Raw genomic sequence first — 19,462 nt, forward strand, 5'->3', positions numbered from 1 at the left:
AGAAATGAATTATTTTTGTGTGTGTATTTTCCTCCTAGTCACATGTTTCAGCATTTCAATTTTGAGCCTGTACCAGCTGTGAATAGATCAGCCAATATATTGCAAGAGGTTTTTTTGGGAAACTTTTGATAAAAATGAATTACAAAATAATTAGTTCTAGCCTCAAAAATAAGGTACATATATCTCTGGAAGTTTTTTTTCTTTATTTGCAGAAAGTAAAATGAATGATACAAGTCCATCACTGCCAACACATCCTGTACCAACATCCAAAAAACCAAAGAATGGTAAGGAAGATCTGAATTATTTGTTTGATTAAACTTTCTTATATGAGAAGCACTTAAAATAGCTGCAGTATAGTGGCTTATAATCTGTGGCCCTTGTTCCATGATCCAATCGGAATTTAGGAGTTGATTTTTGTGGAGTGTGCAAAAACCGGAGTACCCAGAAGAAAACCCTGGAAGCACAGATGAGAACTTTTTCAACTAAATAATGCAGCTTTACTTACAAATGACTGTCACCAAAACTGTCAGGACTCGAACCCTACATGTAGTGGCATGAGAAGCAATATTGCTATCGCCAATTTACCTTGTGTTTCCCAATTTTAAAATTACAAAAAAATAATCAATGTGGTATTGATACCGCATGGTCATCAGAATAACTAATGTTGACCATTCAATTCTAGCATCAAACATTCAAACATCTGGGGTAAGAGCATTGAGTATGCTAGCTCATTGTATCTCTTTGAAGTAAAATCGGTAATAGTTTGGAATCTTTTAGGGTGTTAAAATTGAAATTTAGAATTTCAGCATTTTTTGACCATATTCATTGATTGATCATGAATAACAATTTGTTTGGTTCTGTGGTTTCAGTTCTGTGAGCGTTGTCAGATTAAGGAGGTTGCTAATGGTTACACAATCCATTAGTGTCTTCAGACTGTGTACTCTAACTGGTCCATCCTGTGTCAGGGTTTTATTGAAAAGACATTAATACTTAACTGCTCACATCATAATTTTATGCATGAATTTAATAATATGCATGCTCTTCATGACATCATTCCAATGTGATAGTTGGCAAGATATCATTAACTTCAAACTTAAAAGCTGTTATTATACCAGTGACCCCCTTTCTTATTATGTTTTTGAAAGCAGTTTATAATTCCTAGCTTTACAGGAAATATTCAAAAAAATATTGGGTTGATGGATCAATTTTTCGGTAAAATGTGGCTTTGATTTTACTCTAATATATATGTTTGCATAAAAGTGTCCGCACATTTTTATCGAAAATTTAAGGTGAACCTCCAATTGCAATCTGATGGCTTAATGAATTTGGTGACCCACATTTTTTATTTCCTGGATCATTAGTATTATGATGTGCTTGAATCACACAAAATTAAAAAATATATTTTGGCCATATTGAACATCATTATTAGTATCATGTTACTAAATTTAAAAGTTCAATTATTTATAGCATTGTGTATTAGTATGTGTGCATGCATGCAGGTATGGTCTCATTCTTAGAAAGTTTCACTCAAAACCTTGCAATGTCTGTTTTCACAGATGAATTAAGTGGTGGTAGAATTGCTGGCATTGTCATTGGTTGCATTATTGGTTTGGTAGTACTTATCGTGATCTTTTTGTACAAAAAAGGCAAATGTGCAAAGAAAGGTGAGCAACAATCTTTCTTTCAAATATAATCAGGATATTTTGACCATTTTCTTTCTGAGAGGGTACAGAGTCAAATAATGAACTAGCCTAAGAAAGGATGAGAATTGTATTTGATGGATATTAAATGATGTGCTTGATCAACTTTGGGCTAATGATCCTCATTAAAGACTCTGGAACCTTTTTTAAAGAGAAAATAATGTCATAAACATTCATTTATAATCCTTGATGCACAATGTTTCATTTATGACCTTTTTGAGCCCAAACAGAGGGTTTAAAAGAATTATAGAGTGAGCCTTTTAAATCTCATAATGCTTTATTTTCTGTGTTTCATGTCAAATTTATTCTTTTGAAATTTTTACTGTGTTGCCTGTGGCAGCCCACTCCCTTTGTTTTTTTTTTGTCTTCTCCATCTCGGGAAATGAATGTCGTGATCTTAGATGAATGGCTCATAGATTGGCTTGTTAGCACCTGAGGATGTAATTACGGGCTTTTAAGAAGTAATACACAGTTGAGCACGCAGTAAAAGAAAATTTCTAGGATTGTAATTCAGATATTTATAAGTATTTATACAACTACTCATGATCAGTCGGCAGTATTCTGGCTTCCATCGTGTGGGTTTAGTAAATCCTTAATGAAAATAATTGCTTTCAGTCTTTTAATAAGACATTATACATGAATAATATCGTTAAATTTTACGCTGCAATATAGAGCTGGTATCTTTGGCCATAAATACTTTTGGCTAAGTTTTGCATCCTTTAATTTTACTAACCGAGTTTCATTCCACTTTATGATCACTGGTTTTTTTAAACTATATTTGAAGATTATAATCAGTAATGGAGAGATCAAAGAACTTCAGAACGGTTCGTTAGCGAAGAACAAATAACCATTTAAACATTTCTAAACAAATTTATGTTGCTTATTTGGCCATGTACACAGTTCTTGAAATAAATATATTTATTTCATCAGACGCCATGAGTGGTTGGAGTCTATTAAAACTTAGTCATGTCAGTACTAACGCAGAGCTGTTTTCTCCGATTACAAAACCGTATCTGCATAGTTTTACTAATCGAGTCTCATTTCACTTCACTGGTTAGGAGATATATACTTTTTTAAAAATTAGATGTGAGAAAAAATTTGTGTTTGCAAGTTCTGAAAGAAAAATACATCTAAATTGTTCCAAAGTACCCCCTCCTTCCAAACAGTGGTACAATTAACAAAGATTAGGTGTTAAATAAACTCCAGCATACCAGCACATTGGGCAGCCCAGTGCATGCTCCAAGAGTGTCTTGTTTTGTTTTAAATGAAATTTAAAAGAATCAATTTTTATTATCATCTAAAGATTTTTATTATTAACATTTTAAATAGTTATTTTGTGTTGTTTTTATTTAAATATGTTTTTATTAATTTAATTTATTTTTTTTCCTTGCAGTACCAAATAATGGAGTTGTTTAAGAATGTACTTTCTATCTAGTGTAACCTTACAGGTTATCTCCTAGCTATAAATTCATACTCAGCCAGTCTCTATTATTTGATTATCTGAAATAGAAAGTGTGAGGACATATTCTTATAAAATGCATGCACCCAACCAATCAGAATGCAAGATTCATTATAGCAGTTATTTATTATGTGCTATTTGATTTATGTTAATTTATGGCTTAAATTTCAATTTGTTTACATTAGAGTACAAATACTAAAAGTGTGCAACACTTTGCGCTATTTGTATATGTAATAGGACTCCATGCTGTCCAATTAAGAAATAATTGGACAAGGAAAATTCCAAGGACTGACAAAATTGGATGAGGCCCTAGGCCGAATCCAATTTGGCAGTCAGAGGAATTTTTCGAGTCTAATTATTTCTTGATTGGGGAGCATGAAATCCCATTACCTATTAATTATATAGCTGCCTAATTAATACCATGTCAACAAGACCTGTCCAATTAAGAAAATAATTGGACAATTACCTATTTGGGATTAATGAGAGGCTTTATAATTAAGTAGTAAATAGTGCTAATTAAACAATAGAAAAATAGGAATAGCATAATTGCGGGCGACAAGAGGAGAACGCAAGCATAATCTTGATGAGAAAACGCCTAGGGGCCTGGGCCCGCGGAATGCGAGAGACTAGACAGCTTTTCTGAGTTTTTGCTCTACGCCCGCACTTCCTAACCTGAGGTTACCGCTAGTTTAGTAGTATTTATGTTAAAAGATATAACTAGCTAAAAACTAGTGTAAGCTGCGTCGGTGTTTCTAATGAAACAGTAATGATGAAAAGGTAAATTATACACCGTGAAAAGATGAAAAAACTTACTGACGTTTCGGACGCTAGTCCTTCGTCGGAGTAAAAGAGAAAGAAGTGGTAGAAAGGAGTGTATATATGATAGAATAAGACAAAAGAAACCAATGAGAGCAAGGTAGGCAAGGAAACAAAAACAAACAATCAAAAGACAAAAGAAAAGGTTAGTTGAAAATAAAGCGTTCATTAATCCCGTTGGGACTAAGAGTGCCCAATAGGTGAATAAGCCGCATTTCTTTGGTCTTGCGACAATCATTGTTGCCGTTAAGCAAAGAAAGACCGAAAACAATGAAGTCAGAAAGAGAATGGTTAGCTAGATTAAAATGGCGGGAAACTGGTTTGGTGGGATCGTTATTGCGAATATCATAAAGATGATTGCAAATGCGATCACCAAGACGGCGGCCAGTCTCGCCCACATACAAAAGATTACAGCGGGTACATTTAATACAATATACAACATTAGAAGTGGTACAAACAAAATGGTCAGTGATTTTAACAGTTGATTTAGGACCGACAACAGAAGTGTGAGAGACTGTGAGGACAAGTATAACAACGTTTACGAGAACAGCGAAAAGTACCAGGTTCTTTGTTAGAGGGAAGAACTCCCTTGACCAAGAAAGAACGGAGATTACGATCACGTTTATAGGAAAAGAGAGGGCGGTTGTTGAAAATAGCAGAAGTGCGAGTATCAGAGTCAAGCAGAGAAAAGTTGCGGTTAACAATGGGTTTAATGGAAATGTTAATAGGATGATACGTAAGAGTGAAAGGAATGCGGTCATTAGAGGGACGAGTGTGAGGAGTGAGAGCGGTGGTACGATCAATAGTAGAAACTTTACGAATGGCGCGATCAATAACATGAGCAGGATAATTACGCTTAAGGAAGAAGGAACGCATCTCAGAACATTTAACAGAAAAATCAAGATCATCACTACACAAACGACGAAGACGAAGAAATTGCGAGAACGGAATAGCGTTAAGAGTGTGCTTAGGATGAGAAGACGAGTAGAGTAAATAAGAATGAGAGTCAGTAGGTTTGTAATGGACACTAGTGCTAAGACGGTCGTCATTAACACTAAGCAAGATGTCAAGGAAAGTGACTGATGTTTCACTAACCTCCCACGTAAAGTCTAAGGCAGGGTGAAAAGAGTTAACAAAAGAGATGAAAGAATCTAAGTCATTACGCGAACAAGAAGTAGCACCAATACAATCATCAATACACCGTCCAAAAAACTCAGGTTTAGGTTCAGTATATTGTTGAAAAACAAGGTTTTCGATATAACCAACAAACAAATTGGCATAACTAGGGCCCATCTTAGTACCCATAGCAACACCGTTTATCTGCCGATAATAACGATCACCGAAAGAAAAACAATTAAGAGTAAGAACAAGTTCAGCTAAGCGTAACAAAGTGGGAGTGCTGGGCTCGAGGACAGGACGAAGATCAAAAAACTGCTGAAGAGCACGAAGGCCCTCATCATTAGGAATAACAGTATACAAAGATTTGACATCCATAGTAAACAAAAGCTTAGAAGAGTTATCAGTATTTATGTTGCACACTTATATAGTGTTGCTACTCTATGTTGTTACATAGTTACTTAACTATGGTTATAAAAATTGTCTGTTTTGTATAATTTTTTTAATTATTGTTTTATTCAATAAGTGTTTGTAAGCTGAGTTAAGATTCATGATAGTTTGGATTTATCAGCTTTTTAATCATAAATTAAGCCAAGCTTTTGAGCATCTTGTAGACTTGCCCCAAGTCGACCTCTCTTGTTTTCCCGGAATTTTTTAATTCGAGCGGAGCGAGATTCTTGCGAGTGCAGCGTGCGCCCAGTAAAAAAAACAAAGCGGGCGGCGGACTTTGCGAAAGTCTAAGCATCTTGCTCTTCATCAGGGTAAACGGTTGTGACAATTTTCACAAGAAACATGCAACATAACAATGTGCGCGTGCTACAGCTAAATGTATCAGTTGCTATTTATTTTTATAAAGATTAGAGTGCAAACAATTAAAATCCGTGAAACACTAATTAATAAAAAGTACAAAATAGTGCTAGTTAAACAATAGAAAATAATGGAATTTGCATGAAATATTGCTATTTAGTATTACTAAAGTTTCACGGTTATATTGTTTGCAATCTATTTATTGCCAACATAAATTGCTAAATTAAAACAAGTTAAGATTTTTTAACATTAAATAAAGATTATTCACTTATTATTATAAAATTACTTTCTAATGAATGCATAACATAATGTGCTTAGAATGCCAACGCTAAAAGAATGAAACAGTATTAACAAATTAGCACTAAACAGCACGAATCATACAATAGAAGACAAAGGATTTTGTGCTAATTAGTAATTCTTAGTTTTTTGCTATTTCATGGTTATAATATTTGCACTCTAGTAGCTGCTTTGTAATTTTGAAAATAAAATAAAAAGTTAAAGGAAAAAAGGTTAGATGAAAATGAGAATGATATGAAATATTTTCAACAAAAAATGTGGGGGGGGGGAGGGGGGAGGAGAGGACAGACTTTCAGTGGTGGGAGTATAAACATTTCTCCTGTCATTTTTTTGTTTTTCTTGATTTCAACATGGATTTTCTGCTTCCTAGTGAATACCTTTATCTGCCCTTCATGGGTACTTCTAAATACCCATGGAGGGCAGATAAAAAAGCTTGAGCCATTTTTATCAATACTGTTCCTTGTTGTTTTCCTTTTATTTCTGAAATAGAAATTGAAAAGTGTGTACCGTCAAGAGATTATTAAGTACTTCATTTGGTACCATCAGTTTCAAATTCGACAACCTGAGCAGAAACCCTCTTCAGAGTACAGTGAGAAAACGAGAGAAAAAAGTCAGTTGCCACGCCCAGCTGGACAAGGCTTGAGTATCTCTAGATCTTATGGGTCATTTTCAAAATGTCCAACCAGCATCCCCACCCTTCTATATATATAAGCTCCCCGCCCCTACCGGACCTATCCATGGCATGAGGATCCATGAAACATTTAATGCAATGTCATAACCTACATTTTCTTGGCTTAATCAAACTTCATTTCTGTTGTCAAACCATGGAATTGGATGCAGGATGCTCCTTTATTTACGATTATAGGAATGGAAATTAAAATTATCGTAATAAGAAAATGCATGATTTTACCATTATAACTGTTATGAGATTTGCTATTATAGTTCTCTGTATTATTTTGGTACCAGTAAACCTGTTTACTTGCAGGTGTCCAAATGTAGCCTTCCTAAATTGGTTCGAAAGGCACCTTATTTTCATTCGAGAACTGAAAATTAACACCGCAACTCGAACATCCTTATTTTCAACTTAAAATGCAATTTATATCTATATTGGCCAATCAAACTTGTTTCATTTTGAAACTACCACATTTGGGATTGGTGTTTGTTATAAAAGCCCTGATTGCTGCTTTCACGCATGAGTAGCAACCAATAGCACACCTGCACGTGATTGAGTGGACTGACGGCGGGTGGACACGATTTGCACGTGTAAAAGAAAGCAGAAAAAAGGAAAAATCACCGAGAATTGACCTAAAACATAAATATCAACATGAAACTCATAATATTATTGTTGTTAGTGTGTTTGGCTGTTGTTTGCTTGGCCGATAAGGAAAATAAGAAAAATGAGAAGGGTAAAATCAAATTTGGAAAGAAAATTGTTAAGGCAGCTTCCAAAGTGAAAGACGAAGAAGAAGATGGAAAAGTTGAAGTGGACACTGATGAAAAACCAACGGAAAAGAAAGAAAAGAAAGCAAAAGCACCACAAGCAGACGAAAGCGAAGAAACAGAAGAAGAGGGAGAGGAAGAGGAGGAGGAGGAGGAAGAAGAAGTTGATCCAAATGCCAAAATCGAAGTTGAAGACCTTTACGTACCAAAAGATTGCAAGAACAAAACCAAATCTGGAGACCAAGTAGTTGTCCATTATACAGGCTGGATGGATGATGGCTCACTATTTGATACGACTATCGACCAGAGAAAGAACTATCTCCCATTTGAGTTTATCCTCGGGAGTGGCGCCGTCATTAAAGGTTTCGAGCAAGCTCTTACAGGAATGTGTAGGTCACAAAGAAGAAAGGTTGTTATTCCACCATCACTGGCTTATGGCAAGAAAGGGACTCCTGATATACCAGGTATGAAAAAAAAATGTTTGTAAATATAGCAACGAAATGTTATAATTTTACAGTGCTTTAGTTTATATTTTTGTTAATTTAGGTGTAGATTTTTTAACAGCTTTGAATCTAGTAGGAGTTTCGTAACTTTTGGATTCACTTATGAATAACGTAAAGATAAGCTTAGGATTTATTTCAGGAAATTTATTCGATAAATCCACCGGGTTTTGTATAAACTACCTAGAAAAAAATGAATCTTTTAAAATACCTTTAAGTGACGACAATTAAAAGAAAAGTGAACTGTCCATTTTTAATTTTTTTAAATCTTTCTTTACGACCCATTTAGTGATTTTTCTTTAGCAGTGTGGGTTCTCATTAGCTTTTTCCTCTTTTATCTTTCTTGCTTTTATTCCTTTCATTCATGGAAAAAGCAAGTACTGTATTTTATTTTGTTATGATATATTTTACGAGTTCGCAAATTGGGACATTTCCTATGACGTAGCTATATTAGACACGACTATAGATCTAACTGGCCTAGCCAATCAGGACATGAATTATATATTACTGAGAGACTATTAACAGATTTAGTGAAATTGTAACTGGGATCGATCGACTTTATTACCACTGTTACTCAATATTCCCTCGATCATATTCGTAGGTTATAGTGATATTTTAGTTGAAAATAGCTTTTTTAGTGGCGATAGAAATGTTACTACTTTTTTGCAATTTTTAACCGAGGTTTTTGGCTTTGGAGCGAAGAAACAGTTCAAAATTTTACCGAAACCGTTCGCGGCTAACTTGATGGACGGAAGCGAGGGCACAAAGGAACCTGTAGTAGACTTGCCACAAATCGGACATTCTTATTTTTCCGAGAAAACGAGTGCAGCTTATTTTTGCGAGTGATGGAGGACTTTTAGAAAAATTTAGAAAACTTGCCGCGTTTGCGTGGACGTCTCTAGGACACAGTAAAAATATATCGGTTTAACTTTAAACTTTTTTCCGCTTCAGTGAAAGCCGCTGTACATCTTGAATTATTATTTTTTAAACAAGTTTTACTACCTTTTTTTTCTTATTTTTTCTTATTGATTTCTAAAGTCATCTATTTGTGCCTTGCATATGCCTCTTGAAACCATTTGATCTCTCTTAGTTTGTTGTGCGTATATCATAAGTCGTACTTGCCATTTTGGTTGAGTTCAAAAACAAATTTTTCGCTGCTATGCGAACCAACATGGCGGCCATGTCTTCATATGATAACTTGTTTTTAGGTTATATGTGCGTTACCAATCCTGAGACCGTAAGGAAGGGAGGCGGCCATTTCTTCAATCTATGTCATTTTATTAGCCCCGCCCAAGAATGCAATTGCAGATCAAATCCTGTGTTTTCCAGTAATATGAAAACCAGTAGTTATAGGTGCGTTTGCAAGAGACCACAAGAGAGAGTGAGATTCTAGCACGCTTGTATATCTAAATTTATTCAATAAAGTAATTTTTAGAGCATTTGGAAGTCCGTTTGAACAGTTTCAAGTTTAAAGCCAATCGACCAAGATACTTGAGAAAATTAAATTTGCTCCTTTCCGACTGCTGCGCTAACTAGTTTTTGCACCAGTGTCATATCAACCACTTTTGACCTCTTGTGTTTTCTTACAGGAAACACCACCCTGACCTATGACCTTGAGCTACTTGACGTCCGCAAACCCGCGCCCCACCACGACATGTTCAGCTACATGGACAAAAATGGCGACGATAAATTGACACGTGAGGAGGTATCTAATTATATGCGTATCCAGGCCGAAGCTCGCTTTGCACCAGTCCACGACGAGCGCTGGCAACAAGAACATGAGAAGATGGTGGATAACGTCTTTGAGCAGGAAGATCTGGACGAGGATGGTATCATATCACATGAGGAGTTTAGTGGACCGAAGATTGCGAAAAGATCAAGCCATGATGAATTCTAAATACCACCTTTGTGGGTTAGCTGTGGTTTGACTGATGAAAGTGCGAAAGCAAAAGTGGAATAGATAATTTCTTTTTCTTCATTAGTAATAATTTTCAAATGTAAAGGTTTTTTGCGTTAAACATCTATCTTATTTATATTCATTTTAATATTTGATTTGATTTTCTTTCTTTTTTTCGGTTATTGTATTAATTAGGATAACAAAACACAAGATCCAAAATACCTCTGGTTTTGGATTTCAACTTCATCGTGCCCCTCTCCCCTCCCCAATGCATACATTTCCATATAAAAATATCCTTACAAATTCTTTAGCTGTGATTAAGTCACAAAACTAAAGATATTATCCAAAACCATTTCCTAGTTCTTGATTCAAATGCTTAAATTTTTTTACACAATGTAAAGAAAAAAGTTTTGATTTTAAAAATTAAAAAAATATTGTTTCTAAAGAATAAAAATGTAAAAGGTTGAGGAGAAGTACAAATTAAAAACTGGGCGTTTGGCACTGGAAGAGGATTGGAGTGAAGGATTAAAGACAAAAGATAACATGGATGGGAAATACATGGGTGAAAAATCAAGGAATGAGTGAAATGTTGAAGTGCAGTGAATGGATGGCAGGCAAGACAAGCCTGAGAAGCAAAGGAAAGAGGGATATCAATTGAAGTGATGACAAGCCAAGCCTTGTAGTGGAGGAAAGAAATCTAGAATGAAAGGATGAAAGAGTTTAGGAAGGGAAGAATTGGCAAAGCAAGGTCATGAAAGAAATTAGGTTCTATTATTGAGAGAGAGAGGGGGGATGTATTGGCTATCTGTAAGTCATGGGCCAAATAATAATTGTGTAAGCAATGATAAAAGCAAGGACAATCATATTACGAATAACTGAGCTAACCGGTGGAAAAAAGAATGAATGAAAAATAAACGAACAAATGAACCAACAATAAACAAAAATCGAGTCAAAGGGTAAACGAACAAGCATTTGAATTAGTTAAATGAAGCAAAGAACAAAGCAACAGATGGACCAAGGATAGAATGATTAAGGGGAAAAATGAACTAATGAACATTTGTAGATAAAAAGAAAGAGGGGAAAAATAAAATAACTTTAGCATAATTTACTTCTTTTAGAATACAATTCCAATAAAAATATTCTAATATTGAAGACAAATTTTACAACAAGGATTGTTGCTAATTTAGGAAGAACAATTCATATCTTCCTTTTCTAGCTTCTTGTCTCTGTCTTCTGTCTCTTCATCAATCGATTCTCTTGTTTCTTGTACTTGAGATCTGGATTCAGTCGGACATGATTTTGTAAAAGCCTTCATACATATTGGAGAGAAGCATTTCATATCACAGTTCCATTCCCTAAAAAAATATTAAAAATAATCATAACCATTTTGAATGTCAGTGGTTTCTGTGTCTTGTTTACGGCAGCAAGCAAATGTCTCCCTCTCTCTCCCTTTTTCTCTATTACTGCAGATATAAACTTTATACATCTTTGTGCAACGACTTCCCATTTCAGACCACGTCATGCCCTAGAGTATCATTTCTTTCTTTAACTGTCACACATGAGTATACACATGAACATGGAACTATACAACTTAAACAAAGCATTTTATTCTCAAGTGAATGAAATGTGGTCTGAAATGGGAAAACGTTATCACCCAAACTGATAAGGCTTTCGGGGTGGATTAAAGAGAAGCTGAAGACCGTTTGATATTACAATGGGGAACACACTGCAGGTCTCTCATTTGATGACATGCAAGACCTCAACCCATTATACATAGGGGATAGATTGAAGTCCTTGTGTCATGTACAGCTAAAACAGAGGATGGAAGGTCGGATGAAACTTTATCATATGGAGGGGAAAATCTTAGATTGTTCCTGCCACATCAAAAGATAGTTAGAAATAAAAGCAAATAAAAACTTACTTGAACAGTTCAAAGTTTTTAGCAGATGTAAGGTCTGGTACCTCTGGCAATCAAAACAAATAAAAAAATCAAAGAAAAAACATAATGGAAATGGCCAAATGGAACAAATAGACAAAAAAGTTTTATAGATAAATGTAGACAGCTACTTACCAAGGCCTCCTGTATTAAAAAGCTCACTTTCAATGGAAATGATTGTCTTCATGTTGTCTTCCTTGGCGGCATATATTCTCCCCTGTCTGCCTTTTACTGCATTGTTTAGTTGCTCTATCTTTTGCAGCTCTGCATCAAAGCGTTGAAGGTATCTGGAAACAACATTTTGGAAAGGTACAGTATTCTTTATTCACCTTATCACCTTATTGAGGAGCAGAGTCTTGATGTGGATCGACTAGTGACGTGATAGGGAGTTAAACTGTTGCATGTTTTGTTTAGAATTTCAAAATCTAAGGGAAGGGGAGGCAAAAACTTCCATACTACAGTAAATATTTACAACACACATTTCTATGCTGGTATGTTGATTTTTGAGAAGATACAATCTCTGGGATGATCAAAGCACAGGTAACCCACAGAGCATATTTTGAAATTTTACTTATGTTTTGCCAAGGGAGAAAAACAAGAGAACTAAGAAAGATTCCTTAAATCACCCAAGAAAATCAACTCACTGGCGATCCCAAGTCCAGAATTTAAACCCAAGATCCCAAAGGTGAGAGGCAAGTTTACTGCTGCGATGTCACCCTTGATATAGCAAACACAAGCAGTGAAGAAGGACTGATAAATAAAGATCAATGTCTACTTACTCTTCAATCAGTTCTCTTACTTCTTCTGCTGCATATCTCTGCTTTCTTTCATCAATGTGCTCAAAAAACCACCGGCACTTTTCACCCACTGAAAGAGAGCAGAAGCAAAGAAAATAAGAGTACGGTTGCATGTCAAATATTTCATAAGAGGTTTTGCACCGTCATGTGCCCACACCTATAATACAGGTTGGGCTGCCTGTGGGTAGATGGCAGAACAATAAAATCCCATTACTCTTGGGATTTGAATTCTTTCTCATGTAAAACTATTGTATTGTTCCTGCCATCTAACAATTGGCTGCCATCACGTGACGTGCAAAACCTCTATTCCAAAAAGCAATATTATCTGAGAATATTTTGTTTTAAAGACCAAAGTATTTTGTTGAACAATTTTAATTCTTCAATAGCCTGTCATGTCATCACAAACATATTTTTGTTTTTTAACAAAAGATTTAACATTATCATTGATTTTTTATCGCACCAAGATGGCCACCATGTTTTTGTCTTTTGACTCTGTTGAAAATGCTTGCAACCCATCAATACCTCTTGCTTCTAGAAGTTGACTTCTTTCTTCTTTTTTTCTGAATTTGAATAAATATATAAACAAGTCAAATAGATGTTAGAAGGGAATGTTAGAGGAAATGGACAAGTTTGAATGAATGAATGGATGGGAAAATGAATGAATGAATGAATGAATATGTGAATAGTTAAAAATGGATGGATAGATGACTACTGAATGAATGACACAATGATTGGCAAATGAATAGAGGAACAAGTGAAGAAACAAACAAATAAATAAATAAATGAATTATTTATTATAATTAATGAATGAATGGATGAATAGATGATTGGACAGGCAGACAAGTTAAGGACCGATTGACTGACTAGGTAGTATATCAGTATATCCATGCATCAGTATCTCCAGTACTTACCTCTGTATCTTCTCTTTTCTGTGAGCTGCTCTTGCTAACTGAGAAGCTTTTCTAGACTGTGGATGAATGGCCTTTTTGGTATGGCTCCTGACTTTAAATGCCTTGGGCTGTAGGTATAAGAGAGTTTGATTCATTCAAAAGAAAGACTCAATCATCTCCTAACTGGCAGTTAGTTACCTGCTTCACCAGTAACAGATCCAGGAATTTGAGAAGGGGGGGAGGGTGACTATTATAAAGTTTTTACCAGGAATTTGAGGAAAAGGGGGTGACTGTTACTAACAATATACTGAGAAATTTGAGCAAAAGGGGGGTCAATAGCCATCCCTATTACCACCCCTGGATCTGCTCCTGTTCACATGCTGGCATGATTATTGATGAGGACAATGAAAGTATAAACCCCCTCCCATAACAGATACTAGTGTATTAAGAGATACTGAAAACAAAAGGGTTAAAGCTTACATGTAACAAAAAAATAAATAAGCTAAGCTTATATGAAAATGTGATGAAATACAGTACAACCATTGATAATTTCTTATTGTTTCCGAGATCACACAACCTGTACATGTCTAGAGCATTTTTAACGTTGAAATCTAAAAGGATCTTACTTAAGCTGGAAGTCGATCTCCATTCTATTAATAAAACATAATCACAACAAACCCTTGACGTCAAAACTACAACAAATACGAAATATCATTACATCTACCTTGCTTTACTATAAAATAAGAAGGAAATATATGTAAGTGCAACTAGAATTATCCTAGATTTTCCGTATGAAATCTTAGGGGACAAGAATGACATTCAAAATATGTAGTAAGTCTTATTTTAATAGTATCAAGGAATGCTAGGTTCATCTCATAAAGACTCAAATTATTAATTAAGATTTCTATAATCTATTGAACACAAAATAGGTAAAATTTAGTATTTAAAGAAAGATAAGGAGTTGGAGAATAGTATTGCCTTTACAAAAATAGAGAAAAACTCACCATTTTGGTAAAAATTCTTTAAAAACACTGCCTTTTTTATCTTGTTATTGGAAATATTTTGACTTGAAGACTATCACGTGGTAAACTGAGCCCACGATATGAAGCATGCGCTGTGGGTCACGCAAACCAAAATGGCGGCCGGAGTGAGAAAGGTGTTACAAACTGCAAATCGTGTAAATAATACACTTTTACCCCAGTTTGAAAGCCTCAAGCAGCACAGACTTGGTAAGTCTGCGTATAATATTTATGTGGACTACAAGAATGTGTTCGTGGATTTTTTGAAAGGCATCAAAAAGAGGCCTTTAAAGTCAATGGTTCAGTTTGGATTGGTTGGTGTAGGGTATCTGGTATATCGTCACAATCCTGACGAGAATACATATTACGATACTGTTATGGAGAACAATTTAGCGCTCTTACAAATCAGTAATAGTATCAGAAGCCCGGAATCTGATAGCTATACACAGAGCATTCAAAAGCTTTATAATCAAGGCAGACTCCAGAGGCAGAGCTTTGGCATTTTCTCTTTAATGTTGCTCAAAGATTATGGTAAAGAATACGATGGATATGAAAAACATTGCTATTATACCAAGACCAGATGGGTGTATCTATGGAAACAAGTGATTGACATTGGAGTCTTGGGACATTGGTATTACCTTGAGAAATCAATGAATGATTTTGATATTAATTATGAAGAGTTAAAAGACTGCCCAGATGATGTTGAGGAGGGTAATGTCTGGGTAAAAAAGGTGTCGAAGATGAGTTTAAACCTGAAGGACTTTGTGGGGGATTTGTTGTTTCGCATGAAGCAAAGCATGACATCATCTGAAACATGATAGCTGTCCAATTTTTTGGTCGTCATTTCCAATTAGTTTCCGTGATAAAAAAGTAATCTAGACTGTTGTTAGATGCAAGATTATGGCTGTCATGCCTTTGCAAGACCTATTGCAACATTGGTGCAATTGTTAGAGTGGTCCATTTTTAGAGTGCATGGATGTGGCTGTACATTAATGTTTTCACAATTTCTGGTTTATTCCAAACCATTGAAAATACGGCCAGAATGCCAGAAAGCTGTTGAACATTTGGGGGTATTCCACTGTTTCTTCCCATCATGCATTGCATCATAGGTTTATTTTAAATAGTGTAGAGATAGAATAGTTGTCATTGTTGTATCATGTCTCATTTCATCCATATTTTCTCAGTATACACAGATGCACAAACGTTTGTGCCTGCTAGAAACAAGTGCCTTATAGGATATTCAATGGTATGCCATTAAAAATCATTGTATAATCAGTATATATCATCCACATGATTAAAGCTAGATTCGTCAGCAGGCATCTTTTTCTTATCTGGGTTTCCTGTTGAAGTTGTCTAGCAGACTATCCAAATGTGTATTTTATTTAAGATTATTCAGTTACTCAAAATTATTCTTTACATGTAACATATCTAAATTTTGGACTATTGACTTTGTTATCTAAATTTGTCAAAATATTTCTAATATGTTTCATGTGTTTCTTCCCAAACATGTTCCATGTGGCAAGATAAAAAATCTATTTCTGGGTCAAAACGTATTTTTAATTTGATAAAAGAGCATCATAAATCCATAATCTTTAAAATTTTAAGTTTTAAACTGAAGATTTTGGGTCAGATTACAAAAGATTGAAACAAGAAACTAGCCATATGCAAGCATCAGTACATTATGTAGGTTAGGTTAAGGAAGGAGACCCTGGGAATAAAACCTTGATTTACATCCACTTAACCAAAGGATTATTTCTCATGGGAGAACCAGAATGAATGAAATAGGAAAACCATACACCAAAGGGGCTTGTTTTAGTATTATTCATACACACCACCATACCTCAGTTTGTGGATATCCTTGTCTATCTGTCAACTAAAATCTTGCTTGTCTTGCAGTTGTATTGAATGGTGGTGAATGTTTCCTTAACAGGAATGCTTTTCTAGTGATTCATAAGAGGTTTGCAAGCAAGTCTTAATATTCTTGAGAACAATTTGATTATTTATTTTTACTGTATCGGTGCAAGTTAATACGATCATCAAATGCTTGAGACAGGTTACCATAACAGTTAGAACATTTTGAAGATGCTCTTGGCACACAAGATAATCATCCAGAAAGGTTGATTTAATATCTTGTTGGATGACAAGACTAAAATAACATTGGGTCACTTGAAGCAAATTCAAACAATCACATTTGAAGAGTGTATTTGAAATTCTTCTGTGTAAATTAAGATTCCTAAATTTAAAGAATCTAGGATCCAAGATGCAACAACTTGGACTCTGAAACATGGAATCTAGAATCCAAGATGCAGAATCTGGAATCCAAGGTGTGGACCTGTAGAATCTGATATCTGAGTGATCCACAATACAAAATACAATGAAGGGAATCCAGACTGGAATCTGATATTTGAACGACAGAATCAAAGATGCATGAAAAACTAGAAAATCTAGAAAAACTAGATCCGAAATATTTTTTTCACACAACCTTACTAAAAGCTGCACCGTGATTTAATATTCTAACATTGTCTAGTTGTCAAGTGTTTTTGTAATCTTCAGGGTCATCACTTGTCAAGGTTCCTGATTGACTCAGGATAAATTAGTTTATATTATGGTGTTGTATTGTTTGTAGCAAAGGGATCCTCCATGTCTATATTTTGAGTTTATTTTTCACAAGTCCTTGCAAAGCTGCACCCCTTCCTTTAATCAATTGTGCTCTTTTTCTTCTAATTTTAAAAGACTTTCCTTCTCGAGTCTCTTTTTCAGTTTGTAGAACTTGCCTAAAAAGTTTTGGTCTCATTGCTGTAGATAAGTTAATAGAACTCCTCATTTCGATATATGGTGACTCGTTTAGCTAATTTACCAAGTTACTGTTATCAATGAAGTCCTTCTATTGAACAAATTCAATTTAAAGTCTAAACTAAATACAAGTACCTTGATAAAAGTGGGTATTCTTCAGCACTTGACCCTTGGATGCATCACCCATAACATGTATATTCTGAATTCTTTCCAATGAAAAGCGCACTTGCACGATGACTTGCTAGCCTAGACCATACCAAACGGAAAAAGGTATCAGTCGTAACTAGTTTAATTTTCACTGGGAAAACAGTGTATCACCGTCTGATTCAGAAGCAATTCAACATCACTACTTTCATCAATTTTCGTCATTACCAGCACCCGCTATATATTATTATGGAAAAAGCGCAAACTATCTGAAATATTGTCTTCAAACTACTTGAAAAGATTCTCATTTACAACTGAACGTTTCTATTTTGTCCTAGCTTACAGTTTTAAAGGTTTTTTGTTCTTTTACAACAGTCTTGTGGATCAGAGACTTCGGGGATGACTTGAGGACTGCATTTGAGAGACTAAGACATCATTATATTTCGTTAAACTTTTAAAACTTAAATATTTCGTGACATTTGATAGCATTTTAATAGTGTCAAGTGAACACACACGATGGCTACCTGCATGTAAGCAACCAAAACATGTGTGAAATCTGTTACCCTTGTCACACTTTGCCCTTGAAACTTTACTGACAAATCTTCAGGTCTGCGGTTTGATTGAAGGCTTGCAGACCACGTAGCCTGCGTGGCGCCTCTAGGGGGATTGAGGACGAGGGAAAAGGAAAGGGGGGAAGGGAGAAAGGAGGTAACTATTCTCCCCCCTTTCCCTTTCCCTTTTCCTTCGTTCCCAATCCCCCTAGAGAGCCGCTACGCAGGTTACAGACCACGTGATAGCAGCTTCTATGTGAGCCACCAAAACATCTGGCCCCAACGATAGACGTTATGACTGGTGTAAGATCCTCAGTTCCATTACACGGTAACAGAATCCAGTCATAAAAAGCTTACCCCCTGGACTTCAGTGGCAGTTAATGTTCCCCTCGATCCCTAAGCGATTGTGCAATGCTTCCAGAATAAGCTAAAGTAAACTAGAAACAAACTGGGTGGTCTTAAACGAAGCAATCATCGGCCATCAAAAGGACGTTAGTGGGGTGATCTCGGTTATTTTATATCCCATTTCGTTGTGTTTTTGATGACTGACCTTTGGAATTGCAAGCAAGGCAAGTCTGCCGGGATAAAGACTTCCTCAATAAACTTTATCATGCCAAGAGGCGCAGAGAGAAAAGATCTCAAAATTAACTAAGGGCAAAGAAAATGTTACAAACGGCCGCCTCATACCTTACCACCTTTCCTACCTTCAATCCACCAAGTAAGACAGTGCGAACGAAGTATACTCTTTGAAAATTTTTTTTTGATTCAAAGTATCTTTTGAGCGATGTTAGCTCAAGTGAAAATCTTTGCGTTTGCATCACTAAATGTCCTAACTAAGAACTGACCAAACGATAGGAACGGAACAGCCACTGGAAACTGCGCTTAGTAGCTTCCGCTCATGGAAAGACATGATGTAAAGTCATGAGAGAAAATGAGATATGAACTGCGAATGGTATCTATAGCATTAATAGTTCCTGGAATTTATTTACTAATTAATTATAATTCAGGGGTCTTAAATTCCTAACAAAAACTTCTGACCGTGATCTCTTTGGCCTTCAAGTCGAGGGTGCGCGTGCCATTATCTTCCTTACGCTTCCGGACCCCCACCAGCAATAATGCACGCGATGAACAAACTCTACTCGTGGTCATGCTAATGTTCAGGTCGATTCAACCAAAATACAACCCCCCGGGCCCTTCGTTACAACATTAGTTTAACTTTCCAAGTGAAAGGTTTTTCAAAGTTTTTCGTAAAAAAACAATTGTTTACATTTTTTGGTATCTTTTTACTCTAATCAAAAAC

General features: G+C 35.5%; 5 protein-coding genes and 1 long non-coding RNA gene across 6 annotated transcripts in view; 3 read left to right on the top strand and 3 right to left on the bottom strand.

Moving 5' to 3' along the window:
* Positions 1-6,425, top strand: part of LOC148911854 (uncharacterized) — a 44,172-nt gene extending 37,747 nt beyond the window's left edge. Inside the window, exons 8-10 of the mRNA XM_089028856.1 lie at positions 213-284; positions 1,557-1,664; positions 3,094-6,425. Coding sequence (XP_088884982.1) covers positions 213-284; positions 1,557-1,664; positions 3,094-3,116 — 203 coding nt within the window. The 3' untranslated portion in view covers positions 3,117-6,425. The remainder of the gene's footprint in view (positions 1-212; positions 285-1,556; positions 1,665-3,093) is intronic.
* On the bottom strand, positions 4,462-5,469 carry LOC116297337 (uncharacterized). The gene has a single exon (XM_089028858.1). It carries the CDS (start codon positions 5,467-5,469, stop codon positions 4,462-4,464), a length of 1,008 nt encoding a protein of 335 aa, XP_088884984.1.
* A 1,030-nt stretch (positions 6,426-7,455) lies between the features above and the next one.
* Positions 7,456-11,054, top strand: LOC148911856 (peptidyl-prolyl cis-trans isomerase FKBP14-like). Its single transcript, XM_089029242.1, has 2 exons — positions 7,456-8,099; positions 9,725-11,054. Exons 1-2 carry the CDS (start codon positions 7,520-7,522, stop codon positions 10,030-10,032), a joined length of 888 nt encoding a protein of 295 aa, XP_088885368.1. The 5' UTR covers positions 7,456-7,519; the 3' UTR covers positions 10,033-11,054.
* A 68-nt stretch (positions 11,055-11,122) lies between these two features.
* Positions 11,123-14,745, bottom strand: LOC116290142 (translation machinery-associated protein 16). Its single transcript, XM_031697137.2, has 7 exons — positions 14,660-14,745; positions 13,677-13,783; positions 13,288-13,325; positions 12,748-12,835; positions 12,104-12,255; positions 11,954-11,996; positions 11,123-11,387 (listed from the first exon to the last, which is right to left on the bottom strand). Exons 1-7 carry the CDS (start codon positions 14,660-14,662, stop codon positions 11,216-11,218), a joined length of 603 nt encoding a protein of 200 aa, XP_031552997.2. The 5' UTR covers positions 14,663-14,745; the 3' UTR covers positions 11,123-11,215.
* Positions 14,746-14,781: 36 nt separating this feature from the next.
* On the top strand, positions 14,782-15,986 carry LOC116290141 (mitochondrial import inner membrane translocase subunit Tim29). The gene has a single exon (XM_031697136.2). The coding sequence runs from the start codon at positions 14,791-14,793 to the stop codon at positions 15,490-15,492; it is 702 nt and encodes a 233-aa protein (XP_031552996.2). The 5' UTR covers positions 14,782-14,790; the 3' UTR covers positions 15,493-15,986.
* Positions 15,987-16,479: 493 nt separating this feature from the next.
* On the bottom strand, positions 16,480-18,057 carry LOC148911857 (uncharacterized). The gene is made up of 3 exons (XR_016119516.1): positions 17,955-18,057; positions 17,603-17,713; positions 16,480-16,614 (listed from the first exon to the last, which is right to left on the bottom strand). It is a non-coding gene; the product is annotated as an uncharacterized LOC148911857 (long non-coding RNA).
* Between the last annotated feature and the right edge of the window lie 1,405 nt (positions 18,058-19,462).

Source organism: Actinia tenebrosa, unplaced genomic scaffold (assembly GCF_029948245.1).
Source record: "Actinia tenebrosa isolate PJP-AT-01 unplaced genomic scaffold, QUT_ActTen_1.0 PGA_scaffold13__45_contigs__length_12533684, whole genome shotgun sequence".
Taxonomy (NCBI): Eukaryota; Metazoa; Cnidaria; class Anthozoa; order Actiniaria; family Actiniidae; genus Actinia; species Actinia tenebrosa.

Coding starts and splice junctions, on each gene's coding strand:
- LOC116297337 (XM_089028858.1), bottom strand. CDS start 5,469: ATGGATGTCAAATCTTTGTATACTGTTATTCCTAATGATGAGGGCCTT.
- LOC148911856 (XM_089029242.1), top strand. CDS start 7,520: ATGAAACTCATAATATTATTGTTGTTAGTGTGTTTGGCTGTTGTTTGC. Junction 8,100..9,724: donor AGGGACTCCTGATATACCAG/GTATGAAAAAAA, acceptor GTTTTCTTACAG/GAAACACCACCCTGACCTAT.
- LOC116290142 (XM_031697137.2), bottom strand. Junction 12,836..13,287: donor TCAACTTCTAGAAGCAAGAG/GTATTGATGGGT, acceptor GCTCTCTTTCAG/TGGGTGAAAAGTGCCGGTGG. Junction 11,388..11,953: donor AAAAACTTTGAACTGTTCAA/GTAAGTTTTTAT, acceptor ATATTTTTTTAG/GGAATGGAACTGTGATATGA.
- LOC116290141 (XM_031697136.2), top strand. CDS start 14,791: ATGGCGGCCGGAGTGAGAAAGGTGTTACAAACTGCAAATCGTGTAAAT.